The 14,259-nt window shown below is 37.5% G+C and overlaps 1 protein-coding gene across 5 annotated transcripts in view; it reads right to left on the reverse strand.

Annotated features, from left to right (window-relative positions):
* Nucleotides 1-430: 430 nt before the first annotated feature.
* USP34 (ubiquitin specific peptidase 34) overlaps nucleotides 431-14,259 on the reverse strand; it is a 224,607-nt gene continuing 210,778 nt past the window's right edge. For 3 of the 5 annotated variants that reach the window (XM_043468840.1, XM_043468841.1, XM_043468842.1), the window contains 6 exons: nucleotides 13,331-13,454; nucleotides 5,588-5,667; nucleotides 3,105-3,245; nucleotides 2,854-2,997; nucleotides 1,784-1,943; nucleotides 431-1,600 (listed from right to left, as the gene is read on the reverse strand). In XM_043468840.1, the coding sequence (XP_043324775.1) occupies nucleotides 993-1,600; nucleotides 1,784-1,943; nucleotides 2,854-2,997; nucleotides 3,105-3,245; nucleotides 5,588-5,667; nucleotides 13,331-13,454 (1,257 nt within the window). In that variant the 3' untranslated portion in view covers nucleotides 431-992. Of the gene's footprint in view, nucleotides 1,601-1,783; nucleotides 1,944-2,853; nucleotides 2,998-3,104; nucleotides 3,246-5,587; nucleotides 5,668-13,330; nucleotides 13,455-14,259 lie in introns of those variants that run through there. The other 2 variants (XM_043468843.1, XR_006269446.1) reach the window with 2 other exon arrangements.

Consider the following 14,259-nt stretch of genomic DNA (forward strand, 5'->3'; position numbering starts at 1 on the left):
CAAACCTACTTTTAGCTGTAATTTTTAATTCAGGAAGAGACAAGTGGCATGTTGGTACTTCCTTTATTTTACTTCAGGGTTTTTAAGGTGTGTAGCTCTTAGGTCGTGAAACAGTGGCATGTTGCATTCAGAAGCATGTTGATGTGAGGGCGAGCAGGCTGTATTGTTATGCTTCTCCCTGCAGCAGTTATGCACTTTGGAGTGGCGAGGACTGAAAAGTCTATGAAAAAAGGTACTTTTTGGCCTGCCACTACACTTCTGATGAAGTAGAATACATTGGATAAGTACATCTCCCAATTCACAGTTTTCTCATTACTTTCATCTGAGAAGACTGAAGCAAGGTATGTAAACAATTAAAAAAGTCATCACAATCAGTTTAATTAAGTGCATAGAATAGCAATCAGTCATGTCAATAAAAATAAAACAATTATTTTTACATCAAGTGTGCTTTATTTCCTCCACAGGTATTCTGTTAAATAAAGCACCATTTATATACTGCCAGGCCACAGCTAAAGAGGATTCTTTACAGAATCAAATTTCTTGTGGTTGTTCCGTATACAAGTAAACTTAATTTTGATAATAAGAACCACAGCGATCGGAGGCAATCTGCCTCTATTATAAGGTACAAAACTGGCACAGAGGACACCATATTATACACAGTAAAAATGCTGTAAGTTTAAATTACATTGTACAGGGCCAGAGAACCCTGTGCCTCCCAGACAGCCATATTAAATGAAAGCCACTACAGTGAACTCTTAATTACGTAAAACATATTCATTATCTGATTGCCCTTTAGAAAGTATACTGAAGATGCAAATTTTTTCATCTGAAGTTTCTGCCTGGCCAAGAATTAAGCCTATAAATCTATCTTGCCATTCAAGCAGAGAGCACTGGACGAACTGAAGCACGAAAACAGAAATAAGCAAAACTTATACAAACAGCATTGGGTGGGGGGAGGGGTGACCTTAAAAGTAGACATGCTACATCTAATGTCAAGAAGCAGCTTGGTTTCCTTTGCCAGATATCCTTGTGACCACATGGATTGTAGATTCAATGGTCCTACACAGGGTATCTAGAATGTCGTGCTGCTGCATGTGACTAAAGAGTCCTCTGGAATGGCCACAGCTGAGTGATAAAGCCGCCTCAGGGTCCTGGGAGGGCAAAGCTTGACCGTCACAGCTTCTCAAGTCAGCTAAGTCAGACAGAACTGCAGAGAGCGAAGTAGAAGGGAACTCGGATTCTTCCTCAGCGAGGTTAGAATCCTTGGAACAGTGGAGGTCTTTCAATTCCTTACAGTCTTCAAACCTACCATTGTTGGACTGTTCTTCTGCATGCTGTGACCTGATATTTGATGTGTCTTCTGAAAACGAAGATGGAACTTCCACTCGGTATTCTTTAACAGAACTGTTTTCAGGGGAAGGAAGATCTTGCTCGGTTCCTGGGTCGATGATCGAGGAGTCTCTTGTCTCATTGTCTGAAGTGCTAGTTGGTGTCAGGACCTCCCTGGTTTCTGTCTTCATGTCACTGATGCAGCTGTCGACAGTGTGCTCCTCATCACTGCTAACGCGCCGCCTTTTAACAGGAGTTGCCCCTTCATCATCTGTGAAAACGAACATGAAAAGTTTTCTGAAGAGAGTCATTAAGATCATATTGGGGGTATTTGCATTTTTTAGCATTTATATTCAGGAGGCTCACACAACTACTGTAAAATCAGTAGCACAGAGTGTATTTGTCCCTTCTTCCACCCCCTCAAGTCAATATTTTATTAGTCTGCAAAGCTAACCTTTAGTTTTTCTTTCTTTGGCTTCTTGCTCTTGGAGTGAGTTTCTCTGCTGCAGACAAGTCCTGCATTTGCTTAAAAGCTCTTGCAGAGTTGGAATCAGAGCCGGGTTTAATTGTTTGGGAGTATGTACCGACAGGAGCAAAGCAAGTGCCCGTAAGTCCTACAAAAATCCAAACAGAAACATTTTAAATTCCAAAGCCAACATTTGACACAACTGTTAGTAGTTTAAATGCACATGTTTATTACTCTTCCAGGAATCCATCCTGGTTCCTCTGGTATTTTTAGAAGAATGCTAAAACTAGAAAGCCAGTGTTATGATACTACTGTCTTTGTATTTCATTGGTTCTAAGTCACTAAAACCATTGTTCTTTGCACCACACCACTTGACTGAAGACCTAAACAGTGTTTTCTGAAAATGAAAAAAAAAAAATCAGTAATAAAACTTATATAGGAATTTTAAAAACAAACCCTGAATGATCCATGAATAATTTAGGCCTCATTAATCTAGGAGTCAGTTCTCAAAGATGCTTGATTTCTGGTGGGTACCACAGGTCATCTTCATGTAGCACTATAATCTACCCTGGCCTCTAAGCCTTTTGTTACTTAGGAGGCAGCTGCTGGAGGTGTGCCTGCACATGCTGGCGGGTATTTCATTTTTCTATAACATGGCTTTCATGAAGTCTATACAAGCAACCAATTCCCCAGCTTTAACTAGCTTTATAGGCAGATTATTAACTTGATTTTTCAGTTCCTTATAAGTCACAGGCACTAACAGAAACATCACAAGTAACATTTTAAAAAATTTGAGCAAGTAAAGGGAATGTCTCCTCTTAGTGGTTTTACTACCCTTAGCATTTTATGACATTGGCTCATGTCTTAAGGTGACAGAAAGTATGCTACATACATAAAAGGCAGACGGAACACATTTTCATTTGGTTAGGTTTTCATCATATGTGACTTCTAGAGTTTGACTAAGAAGTTAAAATTATGTATATACTAAGGCCAGATTTAGAGTTGATATAATAAGGAAAGTTTGAAAGTACATGATTACTGCCTTGTATAGTTCTTACCCCATTTAAAGCAGCACTTGCTTTGGAAATTTCAACTCTGTTGGTGAAATCAGACTGCAGGTTCTGATACTGATTTATCAAGTTTGTAATAAGGGTGCTGATCAAACTGGCACAGTTTGCTTCAGAAAACACTTGACCTTGAACCTGAAAAAGATGATTAAAAAAAAAAATCTCCAAAAGACCCAACACAATGAAAACACAACCATTAACTAACTGGAAGTAACAAGTTGAGTTTCCAACTTGTGACATACCTTTAGAAGAAAATGTGTCATGAATGTGTAGACAATGTTGTTATTCAGGAAAGTTCTTTCATCCATTAAGATGCATTTTATATATTCTGCAAAAACAGGATCTTCACACAAAAGCTTGATGCAATTTTTTGACATAGCAGACTAAAGTGGGGGAAAAAAGCACTGATTGGTTGAGCACTGAAATAAGTCTTAAATACACTGCTTATGATAGATACACATTCACAGTCACTTAACATGCTGTTGGAAAAACGACCTCTCTTTGGCCATGCCATGTGGCTTGTGGGATCTTAGTTCCCAAATCAGGGATTGAAGCTGGGCCCCCGGCAGTGAAAGCAGAGTGTCCTAACCACTAGACCACCACGGGAATTCCCAGAAAAGCCACTTCTACTGGGTTAGTCAAAAAGTTCATTCAGGTTTTCGTGTAAGATGTTATAGAAAAACCTGAACAAAGTTTTTGGCAAGCCCAGTACTTTAATCTACTCAGCTCTTGGTTACGACTATACTCCCAATAACTTAAATGGGTAAGTGTTAGAAAGAGACTTGTAAAAAGCCTGAAAGGCAAAACTGAACAAATACATTCTAAAAGAAATGCAGCCTTATTACCTAGCATTAAGAGTTAATAAGGACTGGAAAAATAAGACTAACAAATAGGATGATGTTTTCAGGGGAAAAGAGATAACCAAACCACCCACAGAGAAAAGATAAATTTTAAGAAATAATTTTATTCCCTAAAATGAGTTAAAACTTGCACTGTATAATGTCATAACATTAGTAATTTGTTTGGTAAACCCCTTTCCCCCACACCTTCATAAATATTGCAATGGTAAACAGCAAACCTCTTTTCCTAATTGTTTCACACAGAAATCAATGGGTCTCAAAATATATAGATATGGTACTAAAATTTGGTTTTCCTGTTTTCAAATGGTCATGGCTCTTAAACACAAGTAGTATGTCTTTAAGTATATTCCCTAGATTATTTACATGTGTTTTAATAACAGATCATTTACATGGAAGAAAAAATGGATTATTTTTTAAAAATAGGACAAAGCTTAGATAATACTGTACATGCATATACTTGTTGTAAGTAAACTGCTTAAGGTCAACCCAAGAAATTAGGAGTCAAGTTCACCTGGCACCCAGGTTTTCAGATCCTTGGTGTCAGGAAAATCTGCCTTACTCTGCCAGTAACAGTCTCTGCCTGTGATTCCTGCACAGCACAATGGCTTTTTCTATAGGGGTGCTCGGGGCTTTGGAAGCTCGAGGCGGTTTGACTTTGTTTTAAGGGAAGTTGTGGGGCGGGGGTGATGAATTCTGTGGGGGGAAAGCCAAGAGAGCAGTGCAGTGCAGCAGCAGACGAAGCAATAGGGAAGCAACAGGCAGTGGCAGAACACAGAAACCAAAGCAAGCAACCACCAAAATCAAGAAAAATGAAAAAAGCAGCAGCAAGTGGCAGAGTTTCGGGGCGGGGGGCAGATATCTGTTCCAATTTACTGAATAAACCACTCAGCTCAGAAGTCAACCAGCAAGTTGTTTTCTGTGTATTTACTATGTACTATTTCATATGACTAGCCTATCAAACATTCCTAGTATAGAAAACAAAATGACATTTCTTTAGGAATACAGATGAATCAGGTAGTCTTTATACTTGTGAAATTCACAGTTTGGGACAGGGAGGCAGAGAATCAACAATTACAGTACCATGTGACATGTATCTATTAGGAAAGCATACAGGAGGCCGGACCAGACTCAAAAGTATTCTGGGTGCTAAATGTGGGTAAAAGTCCATGCCAAAGGAATTAATCCACTCACATCTGGAAATAGGCAAATGCACTCAGGCAAGAAACTGGAAGTTTTTTCAGGGTCTAAAGAGTGGGGTCCTTTATGCCTGATCCAAGGATGAGCCAAACCTTAGAATCAATCTGATTTCCTCCTCTTTCCCCACCATTCTTCCTCCACAATTTAACAAGCATTATAGGGTACAGTGTTTCCTGTTCTCAATGAGACTGCTAATGATAAAACAAGTGCACCAGACTCCAAAAACTGCTCTGAGGTAATAGATAAGCGAGAGATAATGAACAGTCTGCTGAAATGTTTTCTGTTAGAGGTTTTGGAATGGTGGCAGGGAGAAGAAATAGGGAGAGGTAAGCAAGACCAAGAAGTGGCACATGGCTCTTGCCCTAATAGCTCCCTGTCTCAGACTTTCACCACAACTATTTATATTGACCTTTAAATGAGGGATTCAACTAGAAACAGCTTGTCTGAAATATCCTTTGTAATAACAAATGTATGGAAAAAAAAATTTCACAGGGCAAACTAGATGTCCATTGCTTAATAGTTATTTTTTCTATTAACAGTGTCTTACCTACCAAGATTTGAAAACATCCCCAATTTCTAGTCAATTTTCAACCCAGTGTTGCTAAAATTACTGACCACCTGGTTGGATGCGATTAAATACCAAGTCATCTAAAACTCATTTTCTTTACCTGAGTCTGGCATAGCTCAGTCCAAAGTTTGGGGAACAGTGCAAGATGAAGTGGCAAACCTTCATAGGCAACTAGGACACCTAATATTTGAAAAGAAACCAGAATAGGTTATAATTAAAAATTACACTACTGAGATATTAAACTCTGCAGGTACAATAGTATGGCTATTTCTAGTCATAACTGCATATTTTCTATGTTTTAGAAATACATAAAATATTTAAAGGGGAAGAATTCATTACAATGTTTTAACCAGTGAAATAATTTTTAGAGTTCAGTATACTTCGACTTCATTTATCTCCCATACCTCATTCCTAGAAGGACCTTCGACAACTTAAACCAATTCAGGTTTTTGAGAATTAGAACTTTATCTGGGACAATAAAATTTACTGCAGGTGGTCCGAAGCTTTCTTGGGTTAAGGTACCACTCCACATATAAGATCATATTACATGGAATTGCTAGAGTCCGGTGGGGATAAGGGGGTACAAGTTCAAACAGTGGATGTGAAGAAGTAGGAAACACATCATTCTCTCCTCTTTTATCTTGTTTCTCCAAGGATAAGATGAATGCCTTTGTAGTAGATTCTGCTCTTAACAGCCCCTAGCCTTGTCCCCAGGACCCTTCAGGTGGATCACACTTAGCTGCTGTATGTCAGCATCTTATTTGAAACATCCAAGGTTTTAACCTTTCCTTCACTTGACTATTCCAGATATCAAATGTTTCCTTAAGAAATTAGTTCACCTAGCCCCTGCTATCCTACCTCTCTCAAAACACATAAGTTGTAATGCCACAGTCAGTCATAAGTAAACTTTCCATCCTCCAACACTCCCATCCCCCAGGGAAATCATGGAAGAGAAATATAACACAAATTATCTTCCTACAGTTAAAAAAATTATGAGTAACAGCTGAAGATGGCAAACATTTTCAGTACAGGACCAAATAGGAATTACAGGTTTCCCCCAATTATGAAATCTTTCATAAGCTGAAACAACATAAAGTGAAAAAGCAATTTACCTTTTTCCATAAAAGCAAAAATCCCCTTTGCATTTCTTTTGGTTAGCAAAAAGAGGTACTAACGTAGATATTTCATAAAAGTGAAGTGGCATAAAGCAAACTTTGAAAAATTTGGGAATACCAGTATTTTAGTCTTTGTAGGCTATTTAACTGTTGCAACTGCTCCACAGACAGCACTAAATGAATGGGTGTGGCTGGTCTTTCAATAAAATGTTATTTAAGACACTGAAATTTGAGTATCATGTAATTTTCATGCATATCAGAACATACTCAGAATCTCAGGAAAAATAAATTAAAAATTGTAAAAGCTCTTCTTAGCTTGCAGGCAGCTCACTGGTTGTCCAAAACAGGCAGCACACAAGTTTCTGTTTGCCAACCTCTGTATTAGACTACAGGTCTGAGAAAATCTTAGAGAAACCAGATCAGTCATACAGTTTAATCATCGAAGGATGCCTAGACTCCCTTTTGTGGGAAAGCCTATCTTCTTTTATTTTCCTGTCAAGATTAATTCCGTTTTAAAGACCCAAGGAAACTCTCACCTTTCTCCATTATCCTAACCTAATCTGGTTGGGATTGGAGGCATTTACCAATCATAACATCACAATACACAGAAGCAAACAAAGGCATGTCATCAACACTGATGGCTACAGAGAAGAAAGTTCCTATGTTCCCATATTTCAGCATTATAATTATTCATAAAAGTACAGCAGGGGTTGGCAATAGGCCCACAGCCCATTTTTTCTGGCCCCTTCGCAGAGTCTGCCAACCCCTGAACTAGAGGTTGCCCTGACATAAACCCTCTGTGAAAATAGGCTTTAACTACAATTTAAGATCCTCTAGACTTTATTCCTATTTTCCACAACTACTAAAAAGCTAGCACTACCACAACAACAAAAAAACACAGAGGACGTCTATGATATAAGATTGTTTTCAAATAATACTGATTCAAATATGTTTATTTTACAAGTAAAGAATGGAATAAACATACTAACATCTATTGTGCTGGGTATGTCAGATAATCACGTTTAATTTTCTCATCAACTTTGGGAGGCGTTATGTTACCCTCATGTTCCCCATTGTTTTCAATGAGGAAACGAGGCTCGGAGAAATCACTAATCTCAGTTTCATCCCCAAAGCCAGTGAGTGATACAGTTTTATCTATCACAGACTTATCTGAGTCTAAAGCCCACCATCTTTTCAATAATCAGTTTCCCAAGCTTTAGTCATTCATGTATAATTTTCATCACTGTTTTCATATCTGTCCATCATCTCTGTTTACTTGATAACTTTGCTTTAGATTCATTCAGAGAAGCTAATCCTATGTTGTCCTTGTCTTAGGCAATGTAACATTCAGGAAAATCATGCCTTTGGTAGGAATTATTTACTTTGTAATACAGTAAGATCTATTTCTTAACATGAAAATTATTTTCTCTGGGCCATCTTGTACACTACATTCTGGAAAACACTGCCACCCACAGTGAGCTAAAGACACCTCTTTCACACCCTACCTAACCCCTACTGAGCTGCACCTCCGGAAGGAAGGCCATCCCTTCAGAGCAGGAGCCCAGTTTCTTTACAGCATTTTCACAGTGCACCGAGGATAAGGTGTATCTAGTCTCTACCAATTTAAGGTAGAGGCCAATGCCATCCTAGTCCACACATCTTAGTCCATCCTCCTCCAATAGGGGTATCCCACTCACTGGGTGCAAAGCACAGGGAGATGCAATCACCAGCATTCACAGGCACGTTTCCAAGCCTTACCTCAGCAAACAGGATGGGGAGACCTAAAACACACTGGTTCCTGTATTATCACTCATCTTTCTTAATCCTGTGACTTTGGGCGTCCTTAACAAGGGTCCTTATCTCACCCCGTTCCCACTCGTGAAGGAAACATGTTCAACAATGAAAAAGCTGTTCCAAACATATTTTCTCCTCAATAGTGGCACCTTATACTGTAGAAGCTGTTGGGGATGTTATTTAAAAGAAAATAAATCTTTTAAAGACAGCCTTTGTAGGTAAAATAGTAATACATATGGTTGCTGTGAGGATAAAATACTTTATATGTATATTTACTAGTTAGGGTTTCTCCTATCTGAACCGTGTTATGATTCTCTGTCCAGCTTTCTATAGGAGTATTTATCCCATTCAAGCATTACTCATGGGAAGTGGGAGCTCTGGCCAACGGATGGAAGCCCACAGCTAATGCTCCACTGCAAGACTGAATCAAGGCATCTTAGCCTGAGAATACCACATTTGATTCTTCTAATTCCCCTATTTCTGACCTCATACCCACTAAGCAAACTGTTGTTTACTTGGCTTCCCAGGCAGGTGACTGGAAAAACTCTGCTGGCCTACCATGTAACATTCAGATTGCTGCGCTCATTCTCCTCTGTAAATTTAACAGACTGGTAACCAGCCCCTAAATTATACATATGTCTATTAAATGTAATGATTCTGTATGACCTCACATAGGTAGATCTGCCCTTGGATGGATAAAAGCTGGCTTCTGAATGACTGGCACTTGTTTCAAGTACATTCATCCTAAGAAACCTTTGGGGAAACAGCTAAATGAGCTGTTTCTCCAATCAGTATTGGAGTACCTTGATATCAAAAAAGCTGAAACATGATCAACAGTTGTGCTTTCATAATTTGAATTTTAATCTGTTTACTTACATCAACTATATTAATTTAATTCTAGAAACTTTGAAGATTATGGATTTTCTAGGTATATTATGTTACTTGCAAAAGTATTTTAAACCACCTTTCACTTATTAAAGTATTAAGAAAGCTTTCAAAAACTAATGTCAAGGTGATTTTCCCTTTGTGTGTAAAAATGAAAATTAAATTATGAAATCTAGGGATTTGTTAGTTTAATTTTACTTGAATATCTTATTAATCTACATGTGCACTACTAAGGTACCTAAAAAACTTGGTATGATTAGGGTTTGCATTACCAATTTTCTGGTTTGGAAAAAATTTTCCTCAAATATAAGATCAATGCCTGATCATTACAAATAATTTATATTTAACCTAGAAAATAAAAGTATCCCATAATTTTATCCTAAGACAGTTAAGAATATAATCCTCTTTTTTAACATGATCTTCCCCCTTGTTCATAAGAATGTGGTCATATTCTGTTATTTTCCAATTTGTTTTTTCATGTGATCCAAAGTTATTTCCTATCATTTTATTTTAAAGACTATACTATACAAGTGAACTTAACTAAGCTTCTATTGACAGACATTTGGGTTTTTTCCAGTTTACCCAGTACAAACCAAGTTAAAATAAACATCCTATGTATGTTACTATATTTAATGAGTAGATTTAGGGTGGATCCCCAGATTTGGTACTGCTGGGGCAAAGGGCATGAACAATCTAAACTGCCTCTCCAAACCAACCCCATTAATAGATCTCCTTTTTGCCCAAACTGTAGTATCATCCAAACCTTACCTCATAGTTGGGAGGGTGGGAGTAGAAATAACTGTTTACTTTCTTTAATATTCTTTACCATCTTACTGAACCCTAAAAACTCTCTATACTGGTATTCCTAGCCATTTATCTGATAAGAAGGCAAATATTTCACTCATTAGCTGTATGTATTTTAATTCAATTCATGGCATTTTCAACATGTAGTATTTTCAATTTTCACATAGTCAAAAATTTCAATTTATTTATTGTTTCTGGGTTCTGTGTCCTGCTTACATGGTCCTTCAAATCCCAAAATGGTATTCATATGATCCTCTGTTTTTTATTTAATATTTCTAGGATTTTATTTTTCACAATTAAATACTTAATCCTTCTAGGATGTATTTTGGTTGAAGGAGCAAAGATGGTATTAAAATCTCACCTCTCCTCTCCCAGAAAGCTACCCAATATCTCAATACTACCCATTTTCGACTAATCTGGTATGTCATCTTTATTATCTACCAAATCCTTGTGTATCCTTATGTTTGTTTGGGGGCTGTTTTTCTGCTGTTCCATCCATGTGTTTCCACAGCTGCACTGTATGGTTTTAATCAGTTTCATCATTCCTTGGGTATTAATGGGGGACTGGTTCCAGGAGTCCCCATTAATATAAGCATTTATATAATGCTTAAGACCCTTATATAAAATGGTAGTACAATGATTACAGTGGAAATTTCAATCCACAGTTGGCCTTCTGAGGATATGGAGGATATTTTACACAGGTGCTGCTGTGCTTCGTCGCTCAGTTGTGTCTGACCCTTTGTGACCCCACGGACTGTAGCCCGCCAGGCTCCTCTGTCCATGGGGATTCTCCAGGCAAGAATACTGGAGTGGGTTGCCATACCCTTCTCCAGAGGATCTTCCCAACTCAGGGATAGAACCCAGGTCTCCCGCATTGCAGGCATATTCTTTACCCTCCCTCTGAGCCACCAGGGAAGCCTATTTACGTAAGAAAGAGGAAAAAATAAACCCATACTTGCTGTTTTTATGTAAAAAAAAAAAAAGAATAAAATTTTTACATATCAAAATTCTGCGGTCTCAGACACACTAGTATTATTTCACTTGGCAATCGGCAGCTTTGTTCATATTCCCTGAATCCTCTCCCAACTTTGTCTCTTCTATCCCCATGCCCAACTGTCCTCACTTCAACAGCACTTCAACCCTCCCCTCTTGTTGTCAAATATAGTTTCTTGAAGAAACTATACAATTAAAACTCCTTATCAACTCTCTGCTTCCCATCCCAGTTGTTAATGTGGGCTTTGCTTTCTCAAGCTCTCTCCTAGTTGCCTCTCCCTGGAAATGGTTATTTCAGCTAGAAGACTGGGACATAATCTCTCCATTTGTAATGCTTTTAGTTCTTTGTTTTACTTCATATCCAAAATAATGTCCAATTTTCTTCATTAAGATATAACCACGAAAAATTTCTTTTCCTGCTCAATTTGTTACAGGTTTCAGTTTATATATATCCAGAGCTGTCCTATGCAATACAGTAGCCACCAAGTCACATCTGCTATTTAAAATTAATTTGGTTAAAATAAAAAATTCAGTTCCTTAATCACATTTCAAGTTCTCAACACTCACACGGTCAGTGGCTATCATACTGTGGATGTTGATGCAGTTGAAGAATACTTCCATCCTGCTAGAAAATTCTAAAGAACAGTCCTATGTAGAGAACTAAACACCGTGAGCCAGCATAAATGTGCTTCCTGAGTGTAAGTGATGAGGAGCATAAAATATGATGAAAGTTGAGTCAGCTAATGGGGATGGCTAGGTTTGTGTGTCCTTTCTTTTCCTCCCTCTCCTATGTTTAATTTCTCAGACTGTCTATTTGTGTTAGTGAGGAAGACAGTCTCACAGGGTGAAACATTCATTGTTTCAAGTAGATAAACAGCTCCTCACATAACTTTTGGTATAAATCACATGGACACAATTACTAAGAACTTTTCTTGAGGTTAACATCTTTTTAAGTCTTCCTCCTTATCTGGGAGCAAGACTGTCTTATTAGAACTCCTGGGTATTTCTCTACACTTGATTGTTGCCACTGCTAGATTTCAGCTTTTTATAGCCAAGTGCCACAACCCAATTATATAATCATGAAATGGCCGATATGAACATATCCTCATCTGCCCACTCGCCAATCTTCAGTCACATATATAAAAAATTAGCTAATGGCAGCAGGTGGAAGGAACACCCTTTCGAATCTGAAGACATTCTAATCACTTACCAACAAGCTGGTTTTTCTGAAGAGAAATTATCCCTGACAGTTGTTACCACTTCCTTCTTGGATAACAAAACCTAAGGTATATTCACATCTTTGGCCCTACCTATAATGGATCAAAACCTTTTCCAAAGGAAGGAGGGGATTGTGACTGAGGAGGAGCACAATGCCTAACTTCCAGGGTGCAGTAATATTCTACTTGACCTGGATGGTGGTTCCATGAGTATTTCACCTGCCATGCTGTTGACATAAAAACTATAGTACACTGGAGAGGATCCTGGGCCATCCCTAAAAGTAATAGACTCATATGACACACAGAGTCTGAGAACTCTGAGATTCTGAAACAGGGGACATCTGGAGGGCTACATTTCTTCTAAAGACTTATCAGCTAGAAAAAAGTCACCCAAAGGGAGCAGTCTCCTAAGAGCTCTCAGCTGCATCTGCAGACAGACAATATTACATAAAAATAATTCAAGGTTTTCCCCCTTTTATAATTCACTGATTTTTTTTTCTATTTTTCATATCTTCCTTTTCCAACTTCCCCTCTCACTCATGCCTCTACTTTATGAGACTTACCTCCTAATTCACTCATATATGCACCTCTGCTTCACTCTGGCAAGCCCACTTAGCTTGCTCTTGGTGTTTCCAGCTCCAAAGCACAGCTGGCACTATTGATCTTATCTTATCCTCAAGATCAGGGCTGGGGAAGTCCATCTCTCTAAGCCTGCCTCCCTAAACAGAGCAGTTTTTGGTTTTTAAATTCTGCTGGGCAGATGGAGGAGGACTTGGGCTTCTGTGTACAAAAGTGATGAGCCTATTCCACACTCCTTTATAAGCCAGCTGAAACTCTGGGCAGAACTATTCAATGGAAACCAGTAAGTTGGTGTTTTCTTAATAAAAATAAAAATGTTCCCAAGAATAATTAATATTTTTCAACATTCACTTTAAAAAAGAAAAAAAGGATTGGCTCATTTTTTTCCTCCCCTTCCTAAATGGCTAGGGGCTTAAAATAATTCAGTGGAATTTACTGCTCATCTTTTATACTTACTCAGCTTAACTAATGTTTCAGTAAATTTTTCACAGTTGATTGCAACTCGGCATAATAGATGGATGAATTGATGATAAGAAAAGAAGTAGTCTAGCAGCATACGATCATAAACGTCATCTTTGCCCTGAAGGTTAAAGATGATAAAATGGTTGCACTTAAATTGTATAATAAATTAAAGAGCATATTTTGTGCAAATGTAATAAATTTAACTAAAAAGCTGATTAAATATTTAAATTCTATAAGAACCTAGTTTTAAATTCCAAGTTTCTATTAATGTTATTAAGATCTTAACTGTCACAAGTTTATTTTCATGTGCAAATGCTGTCAATTAAAATTACCCCTTATTTCTATATACTTTAATAAAGTAAAACTACTGCAGGATTTTAAAATGTGACACTTGAGTTCTACAGACATATCATCAAGAAGAGTGAATTAAATTTGATTTTTGAAATAAATTTCAGATTATTTCTGAAATAGTTTCTACTGTATTAATTATTTTAAATATTTTATTTTATACAAACTTCTTAAATGCATTTAAGATCCAAAGATAGTGGGCAAGAGAGAATGTGAATAAAGTGGGTGAGGAAAGATAAATTAGTGAAAAAATTGTTTAGAAAAGTCTTGGAACTAAGATAAATTATCCTGTATGGATGTTCCTTCTCTCTATAATTTAGAATTAGCACTATTTTAGAATAAGTATTAGAGAACCAGAATCAGGCTACAAATGATGATAAATCCATCAATCAGTGATAATTAGGCTTAGGTCAAAGAATTATAATTAAAGGGCAGTAAAAGAAGTCATTGATTATATGGCGAAATATAAACAGTAGTCAGTACCTAACTAGACCTTTCAGATTTAGATATATGACCCATTTATAATTTAGCCTAGTGACAAATACTAATGAGACTTTCTGTTAGGATATTTTTTG

This window comes from Cervus canadensis, chromosome 5 (assembly GCF_019320065.1).
Source record: "Cervus canadensis isolate Bull #8, Minnesota chromosome 5, ASM1932006v1, whole genome shotgun sequence".
Classification (NCBI taxonomy): domain Eukaryota; kingdom Metazoa; phylum Chordata; class Mammalia; order Artiodactyla; family Cervidae; genus Cervus; species Cervus canadensis.